The sequence below is a fragment of the Hetaerina americana genome, unplaced genomic scaffold (genome assembly GCF_022747635.1).
Source record: "Hetaerina americana unplaced genomic scaffold, ioHetAmer1.1.p SCAF_1, whole genome shotgun sequence".
Classification (NCBI taxonomy): domain Eukaryota; kingdom Metazoa; phylum Arthropoda; class Insecta; order Odonata; family Calopterygidae; genus Hetaerina; species Hetaerina americana.
The window spans coordinates 69,730,505-69,743,091 of record NW_027286069.1 but is presented as its reverse complement, the minus strand read 5'-3'; the positions used below and the strand labels follow the sequence as shown (position 1 = coordinate 69,743,091).

Sequence of the window (12,587 nt, the reverse complement as noted above, 5' to 3'; positions counted from 1 at the left end):
TCCGATTGTTTAATTTTGCCGGAATCTGAATTTGAAAACTTGCGCATTGTGCTAAGATGATTTTATTAATTTGGTAGTCTTCTCTTCCTACCATGCAGTACTGCAGTACACTTATTCTTTTCTTTGTCCTATCTCGCTTGCTCAACGTTCTGTCCTCTATCAATTTTTAACATCACATTTCCAATCAAAATATTTAGCATCCACTTTCCCTGCCTCATTTAACGGCTTCTAGTAATAACTCTCTTTTCCCCCTCCAAGCTCGTACTTCGTTTTTCTTTCTGATCATTTCAACTTATTCATACTCCTTCACATCACGCATTTCAAATGCCTTAACGATATGTCGAACAACTTGTTTCCACGACCAGGTTTCCGCATCCTACAACCCCCACGCTCCATTTAAATTTCAACAAATTTTCTCTACATTTATTCAACTCTCCTGTAATCAATTAACCCTCTTTGAGGAAGATTCTTCCAGACACAATTCTCCTTTCGCCCCTACTACTCGGCCAATCTTGATTAAAACAATTCCAAGATAGTTAAACTGAACTAGTTAATGCCTTACTAAGTTCAACTTAGCCTGCCTCTTTCTACTTAGAAGAAGGAGATTAAAATGATGAATTTTAGTTCAGCTCGTAAGAACGTTCACATCAGTTGATACCCTAGACTAATTTAATTGCAAATTATCTCCCAATGCGTTAATTACTCTCCACTTCCTCCGACAGAAAAATCCAGCAACATAATTTTTCCAATACCGATATTCTCTTTACATTTCTTTTTCCAGGAATGATTGACTGATAACGCATCATTCCTTCTTGCCGTAATAATTTAGAATATACGTCTTTTGTTTTCTATACATCAAATTAAGTAGGTGTAATTAAAATAGGATTTTCTATTTTGGAACTGCTAACGAGTCATTTATAGCAGATGAAACATATTAACAAATATTGCCGCAGACGTAAAACCGCTGTTTCTTTGATTACCAGAAGATATCACAAATTTAAAAAACTTTGGTACATCCATTTCGTCGTTCGTTTGTTATAAAGTAGTGAAAAACATGTTTCTAGCATTAAAAATTGAATTATTATTCAATAAAGCTAGCCAGATTTGACAAAAATATTATTTAACACGTATTAACTCTAAATAATTGATTTTCGAAGACCAATATATTAATAACCGTTAAAAGAATAATCTCGTTCCACAAACCGCGAATCTCATTGGCTACCAGAGTATACGAAAATTTGGTTTAACTTAAGACCGCATTGGAAGGATCGTGAATTTTGTACGTATCATTCAGACTCGTTAAGTTGTGACCAGGTGTTAAAGAGAGGATAGATTTGCTCTCGGTGGCATTGTATTGTAGTAAAGATGGCTTTGCAGCAAAGGAATATAGCAGCTGTGAGTAAAACAAATTTGAAAAAGTTATTCGTTGCTTGTTTGTGCCTTATCGGAAGCAAGTTCATTAGTTTCAACCACGTGAATTTTAAACAATCCTTGAGTAATAATACTTTATTTTCAGTCGACAGAAAATATGCGAGTGAAAGCAGACCATGTGAAATTAGGTGGATTACCTCGCCCAGCTTTGCGGCCTCTAATTAATTGTAACGTATCTGCCAAGCCGATTACTCGGCTGGCTGTCAAAGCCAAATCAGTTGTACCTACAGAAACTGTTAAAACTATTAAAAAGACTGCGGTAGCTGAAAAAACATCCACTGTTGTGAAGACTTGTTCTGTCGTCAAAACTTCTAAAGTGATTTCGAAGCCTTCGGCGGTAGTTAAAACTACTGACGCCAAACGTACAGTTGTGGAACCGAGAAAACTTTTGCGAAAGTAAGATGGACTAGTTCAGTTTGAAATAATTTTTTAATCTTTTTTCATTAGCATTAATTGCACCATTCTGTCCCTAATTAGGGTTGAACCGAAGGTAGTCAAAGTCAACGAAGTCAAGGTCCTTCCTGTGGAGAGCTATTCATCGCAGTTAAATGACGTAGAGGACATTGACAAGGATGATGGTCTGAGCCCTTTGTTAGCCCCGCCGTATGCGAATGATATATATGCATATCTTAGGGATTTGGAGGTATTTAACCGAAAATCATTTCTTCTCGAATAGTAATCCCTCAGTGGTATAAACTTGGGGATCTTGTTTCTTACAGAGGAAATATGCTGTGCGGCCGGCATATTTGACCGGCCAAAGTATTAATGGATCCATGAGGACAATGCTTTTAAATTGGATTGTTGAAGTTCATGATGAGTTCAAAATGATACAAGAAAGCCTTCACCTCACCGTTGGCATACTGGACAGGTTTTTACAGGTGGGTGGAACTTAAATTTTAGTAAAGGGTTTGTAGATTATGCTATGGTAATGGCATTTTTGCATTGCAAGACTTGCTTATCCCGTAAATAATCATAAAAATCACTATTGTGACTGTCTCACAAATTTATTGTAGAATAGAATACTTAATCCTCTGTGTAACGTGAGCATGTGTGAGAGCATCATTGAAAAGGTTTTTGGTTTCATTGTCTTGAGTAGGTTTTAGGATGTGCTTGGGAGAATTCGTTCTATGTTAGTGGAAGATCAGAAAATTTACTTCTCCAAGAAAATGTACAAAATGAAGCATAGCATTTGAATCTGCATTAACCCAAGTCCAAATTTAATAAATATTTTTATCGTTTTAATTAAACTTCAATAAACAAAATTTTATTAACTTTTCCCACTCTTCTGAACGTGATTTAAAATTTTTTTTCTCCTTCAATTTTTATCTTTTGCCTTGATTTTCTGTATCACTGGTGAGGTGTTTGGCTGGTTGTGCTTCTGCAGCACATTTACCCCTGACCTTACCGGCATGGAGCTCCGGCAATCTTAGTTCTCAGCAATAATTTATTCTTCCACAGTCTTCATCGTCATAGCTCTGTATGCCCAAAGCAAATCAAAATGGGAAGCAGTGTATGTTCCCTTTATACTGCGGGGCATCCTCTGAGAAGTTAACAGAAGGGAATTTACCCAATACCCCAAGAAAAACTGGAATTGCCGTTACTGCATTTTTTCCGCTTGGGGATGAAGATAATTAACCTCAATAGCTCTCAAAAGCATAGACTTCTAATCTGGCTTTTCTTCATAATTAGTGAATTTTTGGCGCTTTAAAACTTTGTGGAAGGCTTTTTAACCTAGTCTCTAAGAGCTCCAGGATCCTCCCATTCAATAATTTCTTCATATGATTTTTAGCATCTCTCATCCATTTTAAATTAGAATTAAATTGCTTTTTGCAATTTGGCCAATGAAATAGCACAATTTGAATGAAATGCCACCAAACATCCCAGTATAGGGTGTTTGCCAAGTATATTAATTCTTTAATTTGCTGAAAAGCATGCTTTATATTTCTTTTAATTAAATGGAAGATTCTATTGTGTGGCATATTCATGCTTGTATTACTGTGGAATAGGCTTTTTTACAAATTGACTTTGGCTTAACTTAACCACTCGTTTGCTAGATATTAAATTCTATCTTAGACAAAAGGGTGGTGCCTCACTAACCACTTTTTCAATTAGATTTGGTAACAGGAGCTACTGTGGGGATGCGGTTGTTATAAAATCTTGGTAATCACCACAGTTATAAATTGAAGTTAGTTTTGGTTATATGTAATCAGCAATTTGTCAGTGCACTTCCAATAGTTGATAGTTATTTAGTTAATTGATATCAAGAAATACTGGCGTTTGATAAACTTTGACCGAACTTTGTTACAGAGTGGTTTACATTTAGCAAAGCAACGTACATAATGTCCAGGGTCCATTAAAAATTACCTTGAAATTTTAAATATTTCTGGGAATGTTACTTTTTTCCATTCTTGCATTTAAGTAAAAATTTCAAATACACCCTTTTGAAGATCACACATTTACTCAATCATTCTCCAGGTTTCTGGGCTTAACCAAACTTTATTAGTTGTTTAATTCTTGTCTTAGGTGCAGAATGATTTCTCACTGTCCACATTTTAAATTTGATTAGGTGACAGGAGCCAGTGTGTGGGGATGTTGACAAAAGAATGATCTCTCTGGCCTTTATAAGATCCAGGCTCTGACGATCCTGTTAATGCATAGTTCCAAGTTCCAATAGTTCCAAGTAAAGTAGGTTTTGTAGATTCCCTAAATTTCTGCCATGGGTGGTTCACTCACAGTACTCAGATTTTCTTGTTTTAATTCTTTGCACTTTGTCAAGCAATTTCCTGCTTCTGTTTCTACAAATTTAGATTTCAGAAAGTTTTGAGGTTGGTACTGGAGTGCAGAAGTTGTTATTGGTATATTTTCTTTCAGCCAATCTCTTAACTAAAACCATTGTAAGGATCTTGGTAGTTTTATATAACCATTTTTTGGAATTTTGCATTATTTGCACATTTTCGCACTTTGTTGGAGTGTGGGTTATTAGAATGTTACTCATTGATTTTTTTAAATTTTGGTAAAATCACTAAGTTGAGTTTTCTTTGCATAAGTATTAGAAAGGAAATATAATGGAACAAATAAATATTCATTACAATGTCAGAATATCAAAGATTTTGGTAATAATGTTTCAGTAAATATTTAGTAATGATTGAATTGCATATTTTTACCCCCAAAATGAAAACAATATGCCACTTTGGAAATTCTGAAATTCCACTGACTACTTTGATTATTTACAATTGACATTACTCAATCTAGCATAAGCTTTACTTCTAGTATAAGCTTGTTGAACTGAGCAGTTAAATACAAAACATAGCATCTTTAGCTTGGCATCTGAGCATACATCTTTGAATTGGGTCAATCTAAAAAGTAGCAGACTAGATATACATTGTTGCTGTGGAGGTACTTTATCAGGAGTACTCCCTTAGACATTGTTGACCCACCTTTTACCTGCCTGCATTGTGCAGTTGGGAAAAGAGCACACAGGTCACCCATCCAATCTCCATTCAAGCCCATAGTTTAACATTGATCTATTGAGAGATGTTTTAATGTGGCCTCTCCCTAGTATTCATAAGTGGCTTGATTCTTGAGTTCCCAAGTGGTTCTGCCATGCTAATTTTTGCTAGTGGTAAGCCCTTTTCAGTAATGCATTATTGACATTAATCAAGGAGGATTAAGAATTCACTCCCTATTAGATTTAATTCTTTCAAGATGTTCCCAGTTCATTTTTCAGAAGTTGTCCCTGAAAGCTTCGGTTAAGTACTTCAAGTTGTAACTGCAGTGTGATACATTTTTTCTTGGCTTAAACTATACTCAAGTATTAGAAGCTTACATTTTTAAAAGTTGTACTGATACAATATTCAATGGTTCCTTAAACTAAGGTACTAGAGGAGTAGTCAGTTTCAGCTTTTTTTCCAAACAGTGATGGAATTTTAAATAACACATAATTATTGCAAATGTTTTATGCTCAATCTATGCATACCTTGTTCCATTTTAAGCTATAAATTCATAGCCTAATTTTTATCCTCTGGTAATACTGTTTCAATGCCTGAGAAACTCTTATGTACATTAATATGTTGTAACTATTAAGATCAAAATATTTGAGCCCTGGGAACTCTGAAATTACCTATCTTAGGCTATTGAATGCTCTTCCAGAAGTCCCATTCTTACTCCAAACGAAACATATTAGTTAAATTTATTATTTAAGCAGTGAGAATTAAATAATTCTTCAGAAACTTAAATAAATTACATTCTCTAGTGGTGATAACATTTATTCACATAATTTACATAAATGTTCAAATGTTTCCAAAAAATGTTAAATTGTTGGTTCAATATGATATGTATATGTTGGACAAGTTTCATTGATTAGAATCGGGTATTGCATCACTGGCAGCCATTGCAAGGTGAAAAATGTTTGCCTGCACCTGCTTCTGATGATAAAATAAACCTCGCAAAGATGTTCCTTTACAATGGGCAGCAGAAAAGTCACATGGAACTAAATATGGGCTATAAGGTGGTAGAGTATATTGTTTATTGCTTTTCTCTAGATAATCACAACATCACAGTGCTAATTGTGGTCCCTTAATGAATTGATCTCTCTTACAATTATTCTATCACCCTTGTGATAGTGGAATCCAATGAAATTTTCAATATTTCTGTTGGTGCTCAGTATTCTTTTGATCTTCTTTCAATGGTGGCTTTGTTTACTTACATAGCAGAAGAGACTTGTCTGGGTACACCTTCCCTGAAATTTTCTCCCCTCAATAAACATTGAAACCATATTTTAGCTGTGCTATAGGAAAGAATTCTTCTGTAGCATCACATAGACCTTATGATATAGATGACATAGTATACATGACATATAATCACATAGATGATTTTTTTTATGTGGAAGTGAAATTTCAATGCAGCTGTTACCTTCATTGTTACCATATGCAAATTTGTTTGAACCTGCAGCTAATTCTACTATTGAGTAAAATCTGTGAAACTTGTGCCACGTACAAATTAAGCTAACGATATAACAAAAATTAAATTTTGGAGTAAAATTTGGTTACCCTTATGGAGTAACTCTTGCTTGCAATTTATCTTAATCATTCTGAACCATTCCCTATTTTCAGGGGATTATTATTATTCTTATTATTATTATTTTTGTTGTTTGATATTTCATAATTTTTTTTTGGCTCTTGAGAGAATTGCATCAAGTATGTCCCAAAAACTTGAGTGGCTTGTTCTGACAATCTTCAGCTTAATCACCCTTACTCATGTCATTTATTAAAACAGTTACTTTAGTCATAAAATAATTATTTAAAGCCTCTAGGGCTGAACTGATGCCAAATGTTGATTGAGGAAATAGTGTCCAATGGGTATTCTGAAGGCATGCAAACCTGAGTTTTTTCATATCAACTTTTTGTCATTTACATTAAAATTCTCCCCTTTAAATAGAGATCTAGGGAGATGCATAGTGTCCTTCACTTGCAATTATTACTTAAGTTTACTCTGGGCCTTATGATTAATACCATATTCATTCCTGCCTTGAGTGAACAATTTTCTTGAAAGGCCAATTTAAATTCCCCTGGAGTTGCTTTTTCCCCTACCAAATGGGTTTTCTTCTGCATACTCCTTAGCCTGGGGTTTTGGATTTCACTTCTGCCCTGTTTATCTCATGCTTGTTTATTCATGACTTTGTGAAAGCTCTAAATCTTCATAGAATCCCTAAATTCAAGTGTCTATGGATGGAGAAAAATGTCTAGTTTTTCCTGGATTGGAGAAGGGTAATTCAAAACAAATACTCAGTCTAAAATAAGAATGAGTGATTCATGTGTTAATTACTATTAACTGATTATGAAGATGTGAAACAAAGAACATGATAGGTATCCTTTTCCCATTTTTCTGAATGCTCGATGAAGTTTTGCATCCGTGAGGTAATGAGTCTTGTCTATTACAATAAAGCATTTCGTGAAGTAAGACTAATTTTTTAGCACTTTATAGTGGTTAACAGACGCATCACTGGTATAAGATGAACCATAGTGTCTGTTGATTTAAGGTATGTTCTTCCTCGCGCATCTGGACCATTCAACTTTTTTCTAAGTCCAAAGCTTTTTTTCTTTGTCACAAGACATTTTTTAGTTATAATTAGTTAGTTTTAAAGTTGGTTGTCTCCTATCTGAAGACTTAGCTGGTGTGATAGTGTTGTGTAAACCTTGAAGATCAGACAGCTCAGCATTTACTACATACATTTAATGTACCTCATGGGGGAATGCAGCAAAAGCGGGAAACTGTCGGCAATCTAGCTTTGGTTTGAAAAGTTTGACTTGGAAGAAGATAGAGGGAAAGTATTGTATAAGGAGAGTGATGTGACGTTAAGATTAAAGCTCTAGATAAGACTTCCATCTTCAATGAGTACATTCAAATTTCTTTTCCCTCAGGAGTGATAATTTACTTCATTATAGTGCTTGTCCGAGTTACTCCTAAATATCTAGTTATGAAGATTGGATAGCAAGCACGCAAAGCATGCTAGTAATAGGGATACAGCAGGAATAAATACTCATTATTGACAATCCTTAAATATTTTCCCTGCCATTTGAATGGATTAGTTGCAATAAATCATTATCAACTTTAAATAAATTGTGATTTATCATTTAGTTTTTGATGTATTTCTCTTCTAAATTAGACCCAAATATTATTACTAATTTTCCACGCTTCTTTATTATGGTACAGTTGACTACCAAAATCAGTAGTTGAATAGTAAAAAGTGTAAATATTACTACGAATATATGCTTATACATTATGGAATGATTCCACAAAATTTAGTACGATTCCATTTATTGATTTGCTGCTGGATCAAACTATGATGTGTGGCGTGGTAGTCCAGTGTTTAGAGAAATTAGCTTGGTTCTTTCACTGATCAGCATCCTGTGCTGTCTTTTGAGCTGGCATAGATGTATTTTTTGGTGTTTATAAATTGTGGTTTGCGGAGCACCATTGTTAGGCAGCATTTTTACTGTAATATCCTCAGCAAATCCTTAAGTGGGGATGTTGCTCATGGCACATGATATTTGTTCTCTGAAAGAATCAAAAATTATGTATGTGTGCCAAACTAATCTTTTCATTTATGGGGGCTAAGAATTCGTTTCTGAACCATGACATGGTTATGAGATAATACTACATTTAGCACTGATTAGCCTTGGGTACTTAATCTCTCAAAAATAATACTGGTGTTTATCAGTATTGAATGCAGCCCCAATGTCTTTATTACTATGTACCTGGTTACTTATAATTTCCAATCATCTAAAAGGCATTCTTAACCAAGCCTGGGACATATTTAATTCATACCTTCAGGGTAGGGGGAGGATAGTTCTTTTCCCTATGCCACCATTCTGCTTCTTAAAAGTTGTAAGAAATGGATAATAATACTGCTTGGATTTTAAAATGAGCTTACTTAAGTGTATCACCTGGAATTTAAATCTGGTGTCCAGGGCAGTGTATTATAAATTGCAAGGTACTGTTGATAATTATTATTAGGTAATCTACTGGTTAAGGTAGGTTGTTGATGGGCACAACCACCAAATATTTTGTTTCTCCTAACAAAACAATCCAACATCCTACTGTACAAAAAGTCCCTCTTCATCTCAGTATACTTCCTTCTTCCCAACATCCCTATTCTATTATTGTCCTTTCCTCATTTGCCTAACATTTTCCCCTCAATAGCAGTCTTCAACATTCCATTGCGGATCGATATGATCTTCATCCAATTTTCTTGGCTTATGATTTCTACCAACATTCCCCTCTCCTCACCCACCGTACCTAGCACTTCCTCATTTGTTTTCCTTTTGTCCACTTCACCTTCTCCATCCTTCTCCACACCCACAGATAGTGTTGATATCAATTACTTTTTGAGTCCATGGTTATATTAAATTAACCTTTAATGTAGTCATTTTATTTTATTAATGGGCTTGCAAAATTTGTAACTGTCAAATTGGTTTAAAAAATATTTCCATTCTGCTGTATCTACTTTGTAGTTAGGTGTAAAGTTGTGGGTAATCAAGTCAGTTTGTCTGGTGTTCTTTGTACATGTATTTAATTCAGAATTTGGACCTCATGGCTGTTGAAATTTTTTCAATGTATTGGCTTAATATGTGAGATGCATTGAAATTTGAAAGAATCAATTTTTCTTAAAGATGGATAGTACCAACTCACTTTGTTCTAGTGTTAAACAACTTCGTGCCATAACATAGTGTACAACATAGGATGTGTTCACGATAATCTGGTAATAGTGGATAGTAACTTCAACTAGACATGATTTTTTTTTTCTTGAAGGATTACAGGAAAATTGACCGGACAAAGTTGCAATTAGTTGGGGCCACATGCTTGTTCATTGCGGGTAAGTATGAAGAACTGTTTGGACCAGATGTTTGTGATTTGGTTTACACTACCCAAGGAGCATGCACTAAGGATGAAATTTTTGAAATGGAATGCATTATATTGTCAACTTTGGATTTTAGCCTGGGGAAGCCCCTCCCTCTGCATTTCCTGAGGAGATATACTAAAGCCGCCAAGGTAATTCTTGATTCTCCTGGATCAGGTCACACTGCAATATTAAGATTAAACTAACTTTTGGCATGTTTTTTTAATTTTAAATTCATAACTGTTGCTTCTTTCTATAGGCAGAGGCGATTCATCATAATATGGCGAAATATCTCGTTGAACTTGGACTGTTGGACTACAGTTTGTGCCACCACCCTCCCTCACTAATGGCTGCTGCATCATTGTATTTGTCCCTTTGGTAAGGTTTCAGTTTTTAATTTTTCTCATTTCGTAGCATCTCATAATTTTAATGAGTATTGAGTTTTTGTCTTTGACTTCGATATTGCTTTCTGAATATTAGCATATTACATTTTAATGTTATTTTTTTCAGGTTATTTAGTGGTGAAAAGTCCCTCTCAGAGAAACTCTGGACAGACACTTTGGTGCATTATTCAACGTATCGTTTTTCTGAAATCACGCATCTGGTGAAAAATCTTGCAGCACTTATTATAAAAGCAGAGACTTCAAAATATAAGGTACTTAAAGTGGCAGTCATTTTCTGTATTTTGCCTTGACATGTAATTTTTATATTAATTGCCCTATTTCATTTTAGGCTTTGAGGAGCAAGTTTTCATCCAGTAAATATTTAAAAGTGAGTCTGAATGAAGTACTGAAGTCACATCAGCTAAAGAAATTGGCTTTGTGGTGAAACTAGTATGTATGTATTTTATATTATTTATGGCTGTTATAATATGATGGCTTCTGGACTAAACTGATTCTTATTAGAATCTGGAGAGTGGTTATTCTGAACCAAAATTTTCAATTGTTTATATAAACTTTTGTGATAACCATGTTTTAAACATTTAATACTGAGATTTCTTTAGACTTTGACTGTGAAGACTTACCGATGTTGTATTAAGTTATATTTAGAATAAAATCCTTTTGTCAGTTTTGAGTAATTGTGACTATATTAGAAGACAGGGTGTCTATTAGTTTCATCCTCTACAGTAATTGAGGTAGCAAGGGATTCTTTACTTTTAACATCCTGGAATTTTATAAGAATTTTTTAATGGAACAAAAGAATAAAACTTCCCACTTAAGTTAGTGAGAAACTTCTTAGGTGTAAATGCATTTGAGTATTTTTTAACCTGACCAGTGAACCAATGCCTGCAAACAAATCATATTTAGAGGGCCGTTCAATAACTGAGCCTGTTAATTAACCAGTGACTGTTGAAAGAACTATTTACCAGCAAGTGAAGGATTTGTCTTCTGTTCCAAACCCCTCAAGAGACTTCTGGCAAGTGCAAATTGTGTAAAATTGAAGTAATATAGGATGGAATCAAAAGTTTTGTTTCCTATTGGTGTGACTCGGTGTACAATACAACAAGAGTTCCTAACTGCATCAACTGCGGTTTTGTTACTTTATTTTTGTGGAATCCTTCAGTTCAGTGTGGACTTATTGTTATTGGTAATTACCTGTTCCATGCAGGTGAACCATCATTATTGCTAGGTTAATATTTTCCCAAGTTTTACCATTTTAATCATCATAAAGTAAATTGATGGGTCTGTGATGTTCACATGCTTGTAAAATGTTTTAATGGACTCTGCCTAATTAGTGTTATTAAAATGTATATAAGTTCATTTTGTCTCTTATTCCAATTTCATCTCTCTGCTTCTTTAGCCTCACTGATGCTGCTTGTGAATATTACTTTTTTGTGGTTCTCTTGGTATTGTGTATGCATTAAGACAATGAAAACCAACATTTAACGAAAATGCATCTATTTCCAAGCATAAAAATCATTCACCTTGACTTGGATTTGAACCAGTATTCCTGTCTGGCCAAGTACTTTAGCCAGTTAAGCTACATCCTCTTATACTCCAACATTTTAGGGCCTTTAAAGTAACAGTATGTTATAATGAAATACTGTAATGTCACAGGTATTCATAATGATATTTACACTTTGAAATGGTTGCATTTTAATGGATATTAGATATCTCCAGTAAAGTTTGTTGCAAAGTCTTCTGCAGTTCTTTGAATTAGCTTTAACCAGTGTACTTGACAGATAATTGTTCCAAATACATTGTTTTATATTTTAGGTAGATATGTGCACTAGTGAAATTAGTCAATGTATAGGAAACTCGGTGATTTCACTTAGAAAATAAAAGAAAAGAAAATAGTTTTCGGTGAGCATCTGGGATCAATGAAAAATCTGATTGCAATTACAGTAAAGCCCAGGATCCAGTAGCAAAATTCCAGGATTGGAGATTTTTTTGCAACAACTGAAAAAATAATTAAAAAGCTTTGTAGCATTTTGCAATTATAACTGAAAAATTACTACCCAAAACACCTCGCCTTTAGCAAATATTTTTTTTAAATGTTGAAACTTTTGTGTATAGGCAAAATTTAACTTGCATCAAGGTAGCTCATGCTTAAATTTAACCAAAAACATAGGTGCATGTCAGTTTGTATCACAGTTAAAGATGATTCTTTTATATTATGGTGCCTTTTAATTCATTAAATGGGAATAAATATAATTTTGGGTGAATGTTATTTTGGCATGGGTTTAAATATAAAGGGAAGTGTGAAGCCTTGCCCATACCCTGATAAAATTTTGGTAAATGTGGGTCTATAATGCACA

At 34.3% G+C, this 12,587-nt stretch overlaps 1 protein-coding gene across 1 annotated transcript; it reads left to right on the top strand.

Moving 5' to 3' along the window:
• The first annotated feature begins 1,261 nt into the window (after window positions 1–1,261).
• Window positions 1,262–11,550, top strand: CycB (Cyclin B). The gene is made up of 8 exons (XM_071583096.1): window positions 1,262–1,395; window positions 1,517–1,827; window positions 1,909–2,074; window positions 2,151–2,309; window positions 9,742–9,981; window positions 10,089–10,207; window positions 10,340–10,484; window positions 10,562–11,550. The coding sequence occupies exons 1-8, from the start codon at window positions 1,366–1,368 to the stop codon at window positions 10,655–10,657; spliced, it is 1,266 nt and encodes a 421-aa protein (XP_071439197.1). The 5' UTR covers window positions 1,262–1,365; the 3' UTR covers window positions 10,658–11,550.
• The last annotated feature ends 1,037 nt before the right edge of the window (window positions 11,551–12,587 follow it).